Source organism: Somniosus microcephalus, chromosome 13, assembly GCF_052327205.1.
Source record: "Somniosus microcephalus isolate GS21.2 chromosome 13, FLI_Smic_1.0, whole genome shotgun sequence".
Taxonomy (NCBI): domain Eukaryota; kingdom Metazoa; phylum Chordata; class Chondrichthyes; order Squaliformes; family Somniosidae; genus Somniosus; species Somniosus microcephalus.
In genome coordinates this window covers 166,071,242-166,088,647 of record NC_140999.1, presented here as the reverse complement: position 1 = coordinate 166,088,647, position 17,406 = coordinate 166,071,242, and the positions used below count along the sequence as shown (strand labels likewise).

At 50.6% G+C, this 17,406-nt stretch overlaps 1 protein-coding gene across 2 annotated transcripts in view; it reads left to right on the top strand.

Annotated features, from left to right (window-relative positions):
- The window catches only part of commd7 (COMM domain containing 7), a 31,082-nt gene extending 18,559 nt beyond the window's left edge, over nt 1-12,523 (top strand). Inside the window, exons 6-9 of one of the 2 annotated variants that reach the window (XR_015080645.1) lie at nt 6,632-6,722; nt 8,384-8,497; nt 12,104-12,152; nt 12,247-12,332. Coding sequence is in view for 1 of the 2 variants with exons in the window: in XM_086005534.1 (XP_085861660.1) it covers nt 6,632-6,722; nt 8,448-8,497; nt 12,104-12,152; nt 12,247-12,323 (267 nt within the window). In the remaining variant the exon portion in view is untranslated. Of the gene's footprint in view, nt 1-6,631; nt 6,723-8,383; nt 8,498-12,103; nt 12,153-12,246 lie in introns of both variants that reach the window. The other variant, XM_086005534.1, reaches the window with a different exon arrangement.
- Nucleotides 12,524-17,406: the final 4,883 nt, after the last annotated feature.

The window sequence follows — 17,406 nt, the reverse complement described above, 5'->3', positions numbered from 1 at the left end:
TGCCTCCAGCGCCGTACTGCCTCCACAATTGCCTGGGCTTCCTTCTCGACCGACGAGTGTCGGGTCTCGGGGCCCTGTAGGGTCCTTGAGAAGAAGGCTACCGGCCTACCCTCCTGGTTAAGGGTAGCGGCTAGGGCGAAGTCGGATGCATCGCTCTCCACTTGGAAGGGGATTGACTCATCCACTGCGTGCATTGTGGCCTTGGCTATGTCTCCCTTAATGAGGGAGAAGGCCGCGCACGCCTCTTCCGTGAGGGGGAAGGATGTGGTTTTCAGGAGGGGTCTGGCTTTGTCCGCATAATTGGGTACCCATTGGGCATAGTAGGCGAAAAGCCCCAGGGTTCTCCTAAGTGCTTTTGGACAGTGGGGGAGGGGTAGCTCCATGAGGGGGCGCATTCTTTCGGGGTCGGGGCCGATGACTCCGTTCTCTACTACACAGCCAAGGATGGCAAGGCGCGCTGTGTTAAACACGCATTTCTCCTTATTGTAGGTGAGGTTCAGCCGTTGGGCCGTACGGAGGAATTTCTCCAGATTCACGTCGTGGTCCTGCCGGTCGCGGCCGCAGATGGTGACGTTATCTAGGTAGGGGAATGTGGCCTGCAGTCCGTTCTGGTCAACCATCCGGTCCATCTCCCTTTGGAAGACCGAGACCCCGTTGGTGACACCGAAGGGGACCCTAAGGAAGTGGTATAGGCGCCCATTCGCCTCGAAGGCGGTGTACTGGCGGTCCTCGGGGTGGATAGGGAGTTGGTGGTAGGCCGACTTAAGGTCGATGGTCGAGAATACGCGGTATTGTGCAATCTGATTGACCATGTCAGATATGCGGGGAAGGGGGTATGCGTCCAGCTGGGTGTATCTGTTTATGGTCTGGCTGTAGTCGATGACCAGGCGATTTTTATCGCCGGTCTTAACGACCACGACCTGGGCACGCCAGGGGCTGTTGCTCCCCTCGATGATGCCCTCCTTCAGGAGACGCTGCACCTCAGAGCTAATGAAAGCTCTGTCCCCAGCGCTGTACCGCCTGCTCTTGGTAGCGACGGGTTTGCAGTCGGGGGTGAGGTTAGCGAACAGGGAAGGTGGCGGCACCTTGAGGGTGGATAGGCTGCAGGTGTTACGCGGTGGGCGGTTTAACCTTCGCTGGTTGTCGACTGTGAGTGGGGGGAGGGGTCCACCGTATGCTAGGGTTACACTTTGGAGGTGGGATTGGAAGTCCAGCCCTAGTAGGACGGCAGCGCAGAGCTGGGGGAGGACGAGGAGTTTAAAGTTTTTATACTCTGTACCCTTAACCGACAAGGTCACAGCACAGTAGCCGCTAATGTCCGTGGCGTGGGACCTCGATGCCATCGAGATTCGGTTGCGCGTTGGCAGGACAGGGAGGGAGTAGTGGCTCACCGTGTCTGGGTGGATGAAGCTCTCCGTGCTTCCGCTGTCGAACAGGCAGGTCGTGGCGTGGCCGTTTACTTTGATGTCCATCATCGACTTGGACAGGTGGTGTGGGCGGGCTTGATCCAGAGTGACGGAGGCTAGCGTGTAGGTAAGCGAGTCGTTGTCGTCTGCGGGCGAGGCGGTCGTCGGGTCCGGGGGCCCGGTGGCAGTCGGGCGTGGTGTGTAAAATGGCGTCTCCCACGAGGTAGGACAAAATGGCGGAGAAGATGGCTGCCCCCATAACTCACATGAGGCACTATTGGGGTCGGTTGCCTTGATCAAAGATGGCCGCCCCCATGACTCACGTGTGGGGATACTGGCCTCAGTTGCCGTGAAAGAAGATGGCCGCCCCCACAGTTCGCATGAGGCACTGCTGGCCTCTGAAGATCCGCTCCTGCAGGCCTTAGAGAAATGGCCTTTCTTCCTGCAGGTTGTGCAGGTAGAGTTCCTGGCTGGGCAGCGCGACCTCGGGTGCTTCTCCTGGCCGCAAAAGAAGCAGCCGGCGGCCCGATCGCGGGTGCCCGATGTCGGAGCCGGTACCGGGGGTGGCGGGCCCGGTCGGGTCCGGGACGCCGACGCTGAGGTAGGTCCCGGGGGCGGCGCTGCGAAGGGTATTGCGGTAGGGGTCGGGCCCGAGTCCCAGGGTCGCGAGCAGTACCTGGAAAACGCCTCCTGGTCCTGATGGGCCACCTCCAGGGAGAGAGCGAGGGCTTCAGCTTTGTCCAGGTCGAGGTCTTTAGCTTCAAGCAGTCTTTGCCGTGAGTAGTCGGACCGTAGGCCTTTCACAAAGGCATCGCGGATATTATCTTCCGTATTTTCAACAGCCGTCACCGCTTTAAAGTCACAGTTCCTGCCGAGTGCTCTTAGCGCCCGTAAAAATTCAGCTACAGACTCTCCTGGCTGTTGCGGGCGGGATCTTAGGAGGTGCCTGGTGTACATGTAATTTACCGGGCTGCGGTACTGCTGTTTCAGTAGGTTGATAGCGGCCTCGTACGTAGTCGTGTCCTGTATGAGTGCGTATACTCTCGGGCTCGCTTGGGCGTTCAGAAGTCTTAGTTTGGATCTCTGCGGGGCGCCGGATTCTTCCAGGTAGGATTCGAAGCAGTCCAGCCAGTGTTTGAAGTTGAGGGCTGCGTTTGGTGCCTGTGGGTTTAGATCCAGGTATGGTGGTTTCAAGGCTTGCAGCCAAGCCGGCTGGTGTGGCCCGTTGTCTGGAGGCTGCTGTTGCTGTGCTGCTGGGTGAGCTCCTTGCTGTTGCTGTTCATTATCAGACATCTTTAAAATTTAGCCAATAAAATTGATATGCCTATCAATTAGTCCAATAAAAGGCGACGAGTTAAGAACGTAACTGAAGGTTTTTATTGGCTAAATAACAGAGCCCACCCTCGTGGGTGATCCGATCCAACAGGGAGGAATACTAGCCAGTCAGCTACCTTTATACCTGGGCAGGTAATGGGCGGAGTCGGAGGTGGTCAGCCCAGGTATAACAGTGCGACAAGAGGCGACCTCGTGTAGTGATGTGACAGTGAGAACAGTGAGAACAATATACAGTGATAACTATAACAGTGGTTTACCACAGGGAGTACTCATCAATAATATTGAGGAAGTACACATTGCGGTCGGAGGAGGGGAGAGGCCCTTTAAAATCAACACTCAGGCGCTCGAAGGGGCGAGTGGCTTTTATCAGGTGGGCCCTGTCTGGTCTATAAAAGTGCGGTTTGCACTCAGCGCAGACTTGGCAGTTCCTGGTCATGGTCCTGACCTCCTCAGTAGAGTAAGGCAGGTTGCGGGCCTTGATGAAGTGGAAGAACCTGGTGACCCCCGGGTGGCAGAGGTCGTTGTGGAGGGCCCGCAGTCTATCGATCTGCGCGCTGGCGCAGGTGCCACGCGATAGCGCATCCGGGGGTTCATTGAGCTTCCCGGGCCGGTACAAGATCTCGTAATTGTAGGTGGAAAGTTCGATTCTCCACCTCAAGATCTTGTCATTTTTGATTTTGCCCCTCTGCTTGTTGTTAAACATGAAAGCAACTGAACGCTGGTCAGTGAGCAGGGTAAATCGTTTTCCGACCAGGTAGTGCCTCCAATGACGCACAGCCTCCACAATCGCCTGGGCCTCCTTCTCAACAGCAGAGTGTCTGGTCTCTGGGCCTTGGAGGGTTCATGAAAAGAAGGCCACGGGTCTCCCCGCCTGATTGAGGGTAGCGGCCAGGGCAAAGTCGGACGCGTCGCTTTCCACCTGGAAGGGGATGGATTCGTCCACTGCGTGCATGGTGGCTTTGGCAATGTCCTCCTTGATACGGTGAAAGGCTAAGCGGGCCTCTGCCGTCAAGGGAAAAGAGGTGGACTTGATCAGTGGACAGGCCTTGTCCGCATAGTAGGGGACCCACTGGGCGTAATAGGAGAAAAACCCTAGGCACCTCTTCAGGGCCTTGAGGCAGTGGGAGTTCCATAAGGGGACACATCCGGTCGGGGTCGGGGCCAATGACTCCGTGTTCCACAACACAGCCAAGGATGGCGAGGCGGTTTGTGCGGAATATGCACTTCTCCTTGTTATATGTCAGGTTCAGGAGTTGGGCGCTGCGGAGGAATTTTTTGAGGTTTGCGTCATGGTCCTGCAAGTCACGGCCGCAGATGGTCACATTGTCCAGATATGGGAAAGTGGCCTGCAATGCATTTTGATCTACCATCCGGTCCATCTCCCTTTGGAAGACGGAGACCCCGTTGGTGACGCCAAAGGGAACCCTAAGGAAGTGATAGAGGCGGCCGTTTGCCTCAAAGGCAGTATACTGGCGGTCCTCAGGGCGGATAGGGAGCTGGTGGTACGCTGATTTCAGGTCAATGGTCGAGAAGACGCGGTACTGCGCGATCTGGTTGACCATATCAGCTATGCGGGGGAGTGGGTAGGCGTCCAGCAGGGTGTAGCGATTTATTGTCTGGCTGTAGTCGATGACCAGGCGCTGCTTCTCGCCGGTCTTAACGACCACAACCTGGGCTCGCCAGGGGCTGGTGCTGCCCTCAATAATCCCTTCCTTCAGGTGCCGCTCCACTTCGGTTTTAATGAAAACCCTGTCCCCGGCACTGTATCGCCTGCTCTTTGTGGCGATGGGCTTACAGTCGGGGGTGAGGTTAGCAAACAGTGGTGGGGGGGTGACTCTGAGTGTGGAGAGGTTGCACCTGGTGCGCGGCGGGCAATTTGGAAGCTGCTGGCTGCGGACTGTGAGTGGGGGTAGGGGTCCACCGTACGCCATCGTAACACTTTTAAGGTGGCACTGAAAATCTAACCCCAGCAGGACGGCAGCGCAGAGGTTGGGCAGGACCAGAAGTTTAAAATGATCGTACACGGTCCCGTCTACTACGAGTGTCACCACGCAGTAGCCGTCGATGTCCGCCGACTGGGACTCGGAGGCCATAGAAATCCGCTGGTGCGCAGGCAGGACTGGGAGAGAGCAACGCCGCACCGTATCGGGGTGGATGAAGCTCTCCGTGCTCCCAGAGTCAAAAAGGCAGATTGTATCGTGACCATTTACCTTAATGTCCATTGTGGAACTGGCCAGCTGGTGCGGTCTCGCTTGGTCCAGTGTAACGGATGCCAGCGTAGGGGTCGGTGTGTCGCTGCGGGTATCAGATGAGGCGGTGTTGGGGGCCTGCTGCGTTCTGGCTGTCGTCCAAGATGGCGGCGTCCATGATCCCCATGTGGCTGGAGGCGTTCAAAATGGCTGCTGTACCGGTGGTTCGCACATGGCCGGGGAGGCCCAAGATGGCGGCCCGCATGGCCCACACGCGGCGCTGCTGGGGTTTGGGGTGGCTTTGGCCCTGCAGACGCTAGCGTAGTGTCCCTTCTTCCCGCAGCCCGAGCAGATTGCGTTTTTCGCCGGGCAGCGCGCTCTGGGGTGTTTTGCCTGGCCACAGAAGTAGCATTTCTGGCCTTGGGACACTGCTGCGGTAGTTGGGCCATTGCTGGGGGGTGGCACGGCGCTATGAGGCGGTCCTACCGTGTCCCAGGCTGTCATTCCCCGCGGCGTCCACGGTGCAGAGGAGTAGGCATCCATGCCCCGGTAGGCTGCATCCAATGATAGTGCGAGTTCAGAGGCCTTGTTGAGATCGAGGTCACTCTGCTCCAACAGTCGCTGTCGGGTGTAATTGGATCTGTGGCCCGCTACAAAAGCGTCCCGGATAAGTTCCTCTGTGTACACGGCGGCCTTTACATCCTTACAACCACAGGCCCGGCCAAGCACAGACAGTGCCTGAAGGTATTCCACGGTCGATTCCCCAGGTTGTTGTTTACGACTCCCCAGAAGGTGCCTGGCGTACACTTCGTTCACTGGGCGCGTGTACTGGTCCTTGAGGAGCTTGATAGCGTCCGCGTACGAGGTCGCGTCTTGGATGACCGAGTACACTCGGTGGTTCACTTTGGAGGTCAGGACATCCAGTTTGTCCTCGTCCGATTTGATTGCTGCGGAGGCGGTCAGGAATTTTTCGAAACACTTAAGCCAGTGAGTAAACTTGGTGGATGAGTCCGCCTCCCGATGATCTAAGTCCAGGCATGCTGGTGTGAGGATCTTCTCCATTATAAAAATTTTGTTAATAAAATTGATGCGCTATCAATTGCTCATAAAAGACTGAGAGTTAAGAGAGTAACTAAAGGCTTTTATTAACAAAAGAATGAAGGTCTGCCTCGAGTGGTCGACCGGTCCAGAAATACAAAGGGCTGGGGAGCAGTCACCTTTATACTAGGACTTGTGGGAGGAGTCAGCCGAGGCATGTCCAAGCATGTACACAGTGGAATACAAACAGTGGTTTACCACAAAGCCTAGATTAGAAAGGCAAATCTATTCTTTATTTCAATCCTGTTCCTATTTCTTATGTTCACTCCATGGTGCAATATCTTGGAGCATGTGTGTGGCCTTAAGCAAAAAAATTGTTTAAACTAAACATTACATTTCAGGTCTGCATTATTTCATCATTTATCAGCTAAAATTTTAACGGTATTAAACTAACTTTGAAATATAAAATAAAAGTACCAATTTAACCACCAATGTACCAAAAAAAGCAGTTCTATTTAACACAAATGCTACAACTACAACTTGCATTTATCTGGTGCTCTTCATGTGCAGAAGGATATCCCAGAGCACTTTACAATAAGGAGAAAGGGATATGGTGAACAATAGTCTATATGAGCATTGTTTAATTGTGTGTTGTATTTTCAGTGGAAATTGCATTCTGCAGTGCTGTCAAGGCTGGCAGTAGGACAAACAATGACTGTTAATCAGTTGGTAGATATGGAGTGGAAATTTGGAGGTAATTTTCAACTTCATTTTGGACATAGTGGACTTTTTGGTGTATAACTGATTTTTTTAAAAATACACACATCACTAAACTACGTGACATGTTGCACTGTTAACTGAAATGTGTTGGGATATAATTTCCTCTGGTAGCCCACCAATTAACGGATTCGTGTAAAATTTCTTTGTGTGGTATATTAATGCAGTCAGTTTAACCCATTTATTTTAGCTTGCATTGAAATATTGCACATGGAAATCTTATACAAACACATTTACTACTGCATGAAACTCCATAATGTCATTATTGAAGAGATGCACTTAGCTATATACCTAATGTGCACTTAAACTACTGGTATATCACTTCATACTTGCAGTTTAAATCAGAAATCGGACCCAACTTGACTTCAGGGTAAAGTGGAATGATGCTTTCTGCCTTCAGGGAATCTTACTCTGATGTCAAATTGAGACCTGACTCACGGTTTGCACTGCATTTATACTATAACTGCAACGCTGGTGCAGAGGTGGAAGTAAGCTGTCTTGGTGATGGGATTTGAAGCTCAGGTTTAGGTTGAGCAGGGCACTTAGCAATAGATTTTCCTCATTCTGATTCAATCTGAGTGAGTGGGCAGGCGGAGGATGTAGTCAGGGAGCATATTTATGGAAGGGGCCAAAAATAATGGCATCAATCTTCCCAATGTTCAGCTGAAGGAAATTTTGACCCATCCATGACTTGATGTCAGACAGGCAGTCTGATGGCATGGATTTTATCATCGGGTCAAGAGTAAATGTGGCTGTCATCAGCAGAAATGTGGAAACTGACCCCATGACTGCAGATGATGTTGCTGAGGGACACCCATGTAGATGAGACCCTTCATTTGCGCAGGTAGAGTAGAAATATTCAACTTAATATCAAAATTATTCGGACTGCTAAATGCAGTTGCTCAGGACTTTGTATAAAACCTAAATATCTTCAGCAGTGAAACACTGCAGCTAGTACTAAACAATAATCCCTCATTGCTGTACAAAATAACATTACACCACATTAAATCTCCCTTGCACTTGTCTTCATGTGATGCCAAATGGTTATTGTTCTTAGCATCACACCTCACTAGACTTCTTTCTGCACAAAAGGCTGCCAGTTCACAATACAATAAGCCAAAGTCCCCAAACTTAACCATATTATATACCGACTGCCTTATCTTTCCTGCTTGACATGCACACCAGAAAGACTACAGCAATATTAACCATTGTTCCAATATTGGTAAGTGCAGCAGCCCCTTCATACTGCTCCCCAATTTTGCTCCCCAATAATTAAAGCACTTTTGATGCATACAATAAGGTATGATGTTAAGCTGTTTAATATGAAATGTATGCCTCTTGTGTTGGATAAATTCTGGATTCAACTTATCCTTTGTTCACTCTGCTCCATTTAAGAAATAGACCTCCCTAGTATTCTGTGACAGAAAGGTGTGGGGTGGCTTTGATTTTACTGTAAATATGGTGGCATTCTGCTTTGATTACCTCTTGATGCTAGTACTTGTTAAGAAAAGGAAGATGAATGGGTTGAGGATTCTGCAATCATTCCATGGCCCCATTTATACTGCTGTGTTTATGCTCATTGAAAAGTGTGTATTCTGAAGAATTAATTACAGAAACAAATTTATTATTGCCATTAAGGCAGGAACATAGAAGTGAAACAAGAAAAGTGTTGCTTCATCCACATTCTCTTTGGTGTTTGCAGTAACTGCAGGGAGCAGTGAGCTACAAAAAGTTGGCAGCATATTTTTACAGGTAATCCTTTTGTCATTTGTACATTAGTGGATAATCTTGTATTGACATAATGTACATTCTATATTAAATAAAAGGACCCCCCCACCCCTTTCAGTCTTGTTCTTAAATATCAAGTTAATATCAAGTTCTGAGTACTTACCATCCTTTATCCTTTTATCATTCCTATTCAACCATGTGGAAGAGGAACATTTATTTTAAGCAAGTCTAGGCAGCCTGTCTTTATTTTTTAAAGTTGACTTTGTGAGTCATAATTTACCTTGCGGTGTCCAAACAAAATGAATACCATAACCTTTGTCACCATACTGCTGCGGTTGGCTTTAGATAACATAGCTGGAGGAGGATGCTTCAGCATCACTTTCTTTACCGTCATCCAGCTGGGTGGGACTGCATTCGCCTAGTTCCATTCTTATCTATCCAGTCGTAGCCAGAGAATCACTTGCAATGGTTTCTCTTCTCGCTCCTGCGACATTACCTCTGGTGTTCCCAAAGGATCTGTCCTTGGCTGCTCCTTGGCAGCTAAAGGCATGGCCACCAGCGGTGGATCGATTAAAATCGGGGATGTGCAAGAGGCCAGAATGGAGGAGCACAGATATCTCGGGGGAGGGGGGGGGGAGGGAGAGAGGGAGGGAGGGGGGGGGGGGAGGGAGAGAGGGAGGGGGGGGGGGGGAGGAGAGAGGGAGGGGGGGGAGGGAGAGAGAGAGGGAGGGGGGGGAGGGAGAGAGGGAGGGGGGGGGAGGGAGAGAGGGAGGGGGGAGGGAGAGAGGGGGGGGGGAGGGAGAGAGGGAGGGGGGAGAGAGAGGGGGGGGGAGAGAGAGGGAGGGGGGGAGAGAGGGAGGGGGGGGGAGAGGGGGGGGAGAGGGAGGGGGGGAGAGGGAGGGGGGGAGAGAGAGAGAGGGGGGGAGAGAGAGAGAGGGAGGGGGGGAGAGGGAGGGGGAGAGGGGGGGAGGAGAGAGGGGGGGAGAGGGAGGGGGGGAGAGAGAGGGGGGGGGGAGGAGAGAGGGAGGGGGGGAGAGAGGGGGGGAGAGAGGGAGGGGGGGGAGGGAGAGAGGGAGGGAGAGAGGGAGGGAGAGAGGGGGGGGGGAGAGAGGGGGGGGGAGAGGGGGAGAGAGAGGGGGGGAGGGAGAGGGGGGGGAGAGGGAGGGGGGGAGGGGGAGAGGGAGGGAGAGGGAGGGGGGAGGGGGAGAGGGAGGGAGAGGGAGGGGGGGAGGAGAGGGAGGAGAGAGGGGGGGAGAGGAGGGGAGGAGGGAGAGGGGGAGGAGAGGGAGGGGAGGGGGGAGAGAGGGAGGGGGGGAGAGGAGAGGGGGCGAGAGAGAGGGGGGGAGGGGGGAGAGAGAGGGGGGGAGGGGGGAGAGAGGGGGGGAGGGGGGAGATGGGGGGAGGGAGGGGGGGAGAGAGGGGGAGGAGGAGGAGGGGGAGGGGAGGGAAGGGAGGGGGTGGGGGGTGGGAGGGGAGGGGAGGGAGAGAGGGGGAGAGAGGAGGAGGGGGGAGGGGAGGGAAGGGAGGGGGGTTGGGGGGAGGGAGGGATGGAGGGGGGTTGGGGGTGGGAGGAGGGGGGTGGAGGGTGGGAAGGGGGGTGGGGGGGAGGGAAGGTGGGGGTTGGGGGGAGGGAAGGGGAGGGGGGTTGGGGGGGAGGGTGAGGGGGGGGAGGGAAGGGAGGGGGGTTGTGGGGGAGGGAGGGAGGGTGGGGAGAGGGGAAGTGTTGTGAAGTTGGAAAGGAAGGGCTGAGGCCATGGAATGAGTTAATAACAAGGATCAGAATTTTTAAATCGAGGTGTTGCTCAGCTGGGAGCCAATGTCGGTCAGCGAGCACCGGGAATATGGGTGAACGAGACTTGGTACGTGTTAGGATAAGGGCAGCAGAGTTTTGCGTGACCTTCAGTTTATGGAGGGTAGAAGATGGGAGGCTGTCCAGAAGTGCGTCGGAATAGTCAAGTGTAGAGGTAACAAAGGCATGGATTTGGGGTTCAGCAGCAGATGAGCTGAGGCGGGGCGGAGTTGGGCAATGTTATGGAGGTGGAAATAGGTGGTCTTAGTGACAGCATGGATATGTGGTCGGAAGCTCATCTCGGGGTCAAGTACGACATGAAGGTTATGAACAGTCTGGTTCAGCCTTAGACAGTTGCCAGGGAAAGGGATGGAGTCGGTGGCTAGGAATGGAGTGTGTGGAGAGGGACCGAAGAAAATTGTTTTGATCTTCCCAATATTTAGTTGGAGGAAATTTTCTGCTCATCCAGTACTGGATGTTGGACAAGCAGTGTGACAATTTAGAGATCGTGGCGGGGACGAGAAAGTGGTGGTGAGGTAGTGCTGGGTGTCGTCAGCGTACATGTGGAACCTGACTTGTTTGCGGAAGATGTCACCGAGGGCCAGCATGTAGATCAGAAATAGGACGGGACCAAGGACAGGTCCTTGGGGGACACCAGAGGTAACAGTACAGGAGCGGGAAGAGAAGCCATTGCAGGTGATTCTCTGGCTATGATTGGATAGATGAGAATGGAACCAGGTGAGTGCCATCCCATCCAGCTGCATGACGGAGGAGAGGCATTGGAGGAGGATGATGTGGTCAACCATGGCAAAGGCTGCAGACAGGTCAAGAGGACGAGGAGGGATAGTTTACCATGGTCACAGTCACATGTAATGTCATTTGTGACCTTGATAAGAACCGTTTCGGTGCTGTGTCAGGGGCAGAAACCTGATTGGAGAGATTCAAACCTACAGATTTGGGAGGCGACAGCACATTCGAGGATTTTGGCGAGGAAAGGGAGGTTGGCGATGGGGGCTGGTAGTTTGCAAGGTCAGAGGGATACCCCCATTATTTCACTCTGGATTGTTATAGATGAGAAAATGGATTGTTATAGATGAGAAAAGCTATCATAAGATTTAGTTTTGCTAATTTTGATATGTACGAAGAAACCTTTGTAAATCCAGAAATCAACAGCAGATTATTCAGTGAAAATAATCACATTCACATAAGAGGATGGTGCATGGCATGGGAAGCCCAATTGGGGTAGAAAATAAACAGCCACCAAAAACACAAACAACATATCAAAGGGAGTTCTAACGTGGTAGGGTACAATTCACAGCATGGTGAGACATCAGCCTCATTAGGAACCTAGACATTAGGAACAGCACTGGCAAGGTGCTTCTCTCTGTAGGAACAGAAAATTGGATGATAGCGCTCAGGATTGCTCTCTAGTCTCTCCTGTAAGCCACTTGAGGTTTGGCAGAGAGCTGGAAGCAGATCTCTTGCTCTCTATTGCTTGTTGGGTACGCTGCATATCATGGAGGGACTTGGAAGAAGACAAAAAATATTTTTAAACATTAGCGAAAACAAATCAAAGCACAATAAATGCAGCTTAAATTGCAGACACCAGAGAACAATTTTAATGCCATAAATAAATTTTGGTTTCAGATCACCACTGCATACTAGTTGAGCTTCTTCATCTTGCGATTTACGATCTCATAAACGTCCATCAATTAGCTTACTCTCTTATTCGCCATGGGAACGTGCTCAACTATGAATTGAACTAGAGTTGCTCAGCATTTTCACTGGCTTCATTGTGTATAACTCGCAGTCTTGTTTCTAACAAATTTTTGTTATTTCAGTTAAAGTTGGTTATAAAGAAGGGGAACAAAAGTGAAAATATTTACATGGGTTAGTACATTCATATTCATTGAATTCTCAGTGCTTTTTATTACTTAAATTGGTTCACAATATTCACTAATATACTTTTTTTGTCTTTGTTTAGAGTTGACGCTGCCACAATTCTATAACTTCTTGCATGAAATGGAACAAGCCAAGACTAGCCTTGAATGTTTCAGTTAATTTGCTGCATCTTTATTCATCAATTATTTAAACAAAATTCCTTTTCTACTTGTCCAGAAAGTGCACTTGTACATTGAAGTTAAAAAAACACTTTCTGAGTCACTATCTGTTGAAACTTCTAGGTGGTGTCCAGAGAACCTCCTATTGTTCCTACCAGTTGCATAGTTTATTATGTAAATAAAATGATGCTGTGTCTAGTACATATATAAAGTAATTCCTTTTCTGCTTTGTAAAAATTACATTTCTGTTTAGGTCTTCCCACACCACACACTATTTGTGAGCTGAGAGTGTAAATGATATAGGGTTGCTTTAAACCCTCTGCCAGTGGAACATTTTGTATGAAGCTGATTTGCCGCCTTTTCCTCCCTGTGAAGAAGCAGCTTGCCTCTGTTCAACGCGTCTCTTTGATGGTCGGGCTGAGATTAGAATCTCCCCTGTGAGAGAAATTTTCAGCATAATTTCCTGCTGTCCTCTGACACATCGTATCCAATAGCTATATAAATTTTTGAAGTGTGATCGCTGCTGTGTAGGTAAACACGGTAGCCAATTTCCAAACCGCAAGAGCCCTCGAACAGCAAATGAGATGAATTACCAGCTTGTCTGATTTTAGTTGAAGGTTAGCTAAGACAATGCCCTGCTCTTCAAATAGTGCTTTAAGATCTTTTACGCTCACTGGCAGCCAGTTTAATATTCACCTAGAAGACAACATTTAAGGCAATACAACACTCCCTCACTTGCACTGAAATAGCAGCCTGTGCTCAGATCCTGGAATGGGGCTTGAACACACAACCATCTGACTTAGAGGTGAGAACACTACCAACTGAGCCAAGCTGACAGTTTTATTATATTTTGGATGAAAGAGGGTGAAATTGGTCAACGCCAATAGCACAAAACAGGCTGGTAGAGAATCGGTTGCCATTTTACACCGTATCCGATTTTCTTTTTCGATGGAACTGAAACTGCTTTCCACTAAAGCTAAGTTTGAAGTGTGGATTGAGCCCAAAATGACTCAAGAGAAGTGGAGTGAGACTACCTCTACCAGGGGAGTATTGAGTAGGGTTTCCCAGAGCTCAATGTTGGGACAACTACTGTTTCTAATTTAAATAAATGACCTGGACTCAAACTCAATGTAAAGTGGTCCAATTTATAGAAGATATCAAACTAGGAGAGGCAGTGGAATCAGTGCAGCTCATAAATTACAGAATAAATGGACAAAACAAGTAAGTGGGCAGAACAGTATCAGATGAACTTAATAAAGACGTGTAGAGTACTGAGCATAGGAAGGAAAAATAGGTGACACATGTCTTCCATGAATGCTGTTGAAATAGCTAAGGAAGAAGCTGAAAGAGACCTATGAGTCCTCGTAGATTTAATACTAAACACGTCCAACCAATGCAAAGAAGCAATCGACATAGCCAAAATAGTAAAATACATTTCATAGACAGCTATTTTCTAACTACTGCATCCAGTTTTGGTCACTGAGACACAAAGGAGACAGTGAAACACTGGATGCGATGCAGAGAAGAGCCACAAGGATGATCTCAAAGGTCTCAATTACAAGGAAAGACTAGAGAAACTTCGGATTTTCAGTCTGGAAAGGAGCATCCCAGAGGTGATCTTCTAGAGGTATATAAGACCGTTAAGGGAATGCAAAACACAAATCTAGATAATTACTTTAAAGTAAATTGTGAAGTAAGATAAAGGAACATAAGGCTGGATGTTATCAATGGGGACGCGTTGGGGGCGGGACTGCTGGTTGTCAGGTTTCAGCCCCGTCCCCAATGACGTCCAGCCAACCCATGCTATATTCCCTTGATTGACCTTGTTAAGCCCGCCCTGTGATTCATTTGACAGATGAATTGTCATCGTTTGACAGCTTTGAACACTGACAATCTCTGTTCTTTGGTGAGTCCTTTTACTCGAGACTCACCAACCTCTTTCCTGAGCAGAAATCAGATGGCTGTTGCATCGGAGACTGCAGCAGCCATTCTGTCATCTCTGCTGTGGAGATGAGGAGCCTCTGGATCCCCAAGGGTTGAAGCCTGCAGGAAGAAGCAAAGGTAAGTAAACTTTTTATCACACTTTACACTTACCTCTCCGCACTTGCACCCATCACTCACCTCTACAGTGCACTTTTCGACCCCTCTCGCCACCGCTGACCCTGGCAAGGTTCACAGCCATCGGGAAGCCCGCACTTGTGTGGGTTAAAATGGTGATAATCCTCTTAATTGGCTGTAATCCCCTTCCCGCCTCGAGGAGACGGGTCCCAGCGTAAGGCGGGGACCCGTCTCCCGGGAAGATGGCAGGGAGGCGGGGTTGGTACCTGCTCCCAGTTTCTGCCATTTTCCCAGCAGTCCTGCCTCCCATGGGCTGGCAAAATTTCCCCCATAGGTTCAAACTAGTAAAAGGTAAATTTAGGATTGATATCAGTAAGTTCATCCACAAAGTGATTAACATGTGAAATAGACATCCAGTCTCGAGATTCTGCATGTGATTCTCGAGCCACTTACTGGGGAAGAATAGCTAAGATGGCTTTCTGTTGCCTTCCTCATGGTTTTATCTTAGATGGTTTGATAGGCTACATGCTGGAGAGGCTGTTTCCCCTGGCTGGAGTGTCTAGAACTAGGGGTCATAGTCTTAAGAATAAGAGGTTGGCCATTTAGGACTGAGATAAGGAAAAATTTCTTCACTCACAGGGTTGTGAATCTTTGGAATTCTCTACCCCAGAGGGCTGTGGATGCTCAGCCATTGAGTATATCCAAGAGGTCTCCTTAACCGCGACTCTGTCTTCGACGCGAGTGTCCTCAACTCCATCCCATAGCATGATACCCGCCACCATCTCAGCACAACCCCAGCCCGGCATGAGGTTGAAAAGGCCATCCGACAACTGAAGAACAAGGTCTCCAGAGCAGATGGAATCCCCGCCGAGGCACCAAAGCATAGCGGAGAAGCACTACTGGTATGAATTCATGAACTAATTTCTCTTATCTGGAAGGAGGAGAGCATGCCAGGGGATCTCGGAGACGCCGTAATTGTGACCATCTTCAAGAAAGGTGACAAGTCCGATTGCGGTAATTACAGAGGAGTTTCCCTGCTGTCTGCCACAGGGAAAGTCATCGCAAGAATCCTCAATCGCCTCCTCCCAGTAGCCGAAGAGCTCCTCCCAGAGTCGCAATGTGGATTCTGCCCACTAGGGCACAGTGGATATGATCTTCACCGCACGTCAATTTCAAGAGAAATGCAGGGAACAGCACCAACCGTTCTACATGGCCGCCTTTGATCTCACAAAGGCCTTCGACACTGTCAACCGTGAGGGATTATGGAGTGTCCTCAAATTCGGCTGCCCTCAAAAGTTTGTCACCATCCTCCGCCTGCTTCACGACGACATGCAAGCCGTGATCCTGACCAACGGTTTCATCACAGATCCAATTCACGTACGAACCGGGGTCAAACAAGGCTGTGTCATCGCACCAACGCTCTTCTCGATCTTCCTTGCTGCAATGCTCCATCTCACCCTCAGTAAGCTCCCCACTGGAGTGGAGCTAATTTACAGAACAAACGGGAAACTGTTCAACCTCCGTCACCTCCAGTCCAGATCCAAGGTCATCCCAACCTCTGTCGTCGAATTACAGTATGCAGATGACGCTTGCGTCTGCGTTCACTCGGATGTCGAACTCCAAACCATCGTCCACACCTTCACCGAAGCATACGAGAGCATAGGCCTTACACTAAACATCCGTAAGACAAAGGTCCTCTACCAACCTGCCCCTGCCACACAATCCTGCCCCCCCCGATTATCAAAATCCACGACAAGGCCTTAGACAACATGGATCACTTTCCATACCTCGGGAGCTTACTGTCAACAAGGGCAGACGTCGACGACGAAGTCCAACACCATCTTCAGTGTGCCAGTGCAGCCTTCGGTCGCCTGAGGAAGAGAGTGTTTGAAGACCAGGACTTCAAACCCGGCACTAAGCTTATGGTCTACAGAGCACCAATGATACCAGCCCTGCTGTATGCCTCAGAGACATGGACCATGTACAGCGGGCACCTCAAAGCACTGGAGAGGTACCACCAATGCTGCCTCCGCAAGATCCTGCAAATCCATTGGCAGGATAGGCGCACCAACGTCAGTGTTCTTGCTCAGGCCAACATCCCCAGCATTGAGCGTGGTCAAAGCTTCGATCAGCTCCGATGGATGGGTCACATTGTCCGCATGCCCAATACGAGACTCCCAAAACGAGCGCTCTACTCGGAGCTCCAGCGCGGCAAGAGAGCCCCAGGTGGGCAGAGGAAACGCTTCAAGGACACCCTCAAAGCTTCCTTGAAAAGGTGTAACATCCCCATCAACACCTGGGAATCCCTGGCCCAAGACCGCACAAAGTGGAGGAGAAGCCTCCGGGAAGGTGCCGAACACCTCGAGTCTCTTCGCCAGGAGCAAGCGGAAGCCAAGCGGAAGGAGCGCACATCAACCCAAGCACCCCACCCACCCGTCCCTTCAACCACCGTCTGCCCCACCTGTGACAGAGACTAGGTCCCGCATTGGACTCATCAGTCACCTGCAAACTCATTTTTAATGTGGAAGCAAGTCATCCTCGGTTCTGAGGGGCTGCCTAAGAAGAAGAAGATATCCAAAACTGTTATCAATAGATTCTTGGGCACTAAGGGAATCAAGGGATATGGGGAGAGTATGGCCTACTCCTATTTCTTATGTTCTTAGTACCTTCTCCTAGGTGGGTGTAACCAATGCTAAAGAGCCCTCTCTACTCTTTACGATTGGGGTAGGGGAGGGGGGAAACTACTCACACCTATCGAATGTAAGTACCCCCGCTGGACGTCAACTCAGTATTCAAAGCTGGTGCTCTATTTGCCGATGCTGTCTGGAGTAGGGCCCAAACCCACCCTTCTGACTCAGCCATGAATACTACTACTGAGCCAGTGGTAACTCTGTCTGAATGCGAGTACCCTGCTAGATGTCAACGCAGTATTTAGTGACTATATTCTAGCTTCCACTTGCCGGGGCTGTCTGAAATGTGGCTCGACCCTTTCACCTTCTGACTTAAATGTGGGAATGCTACCACTA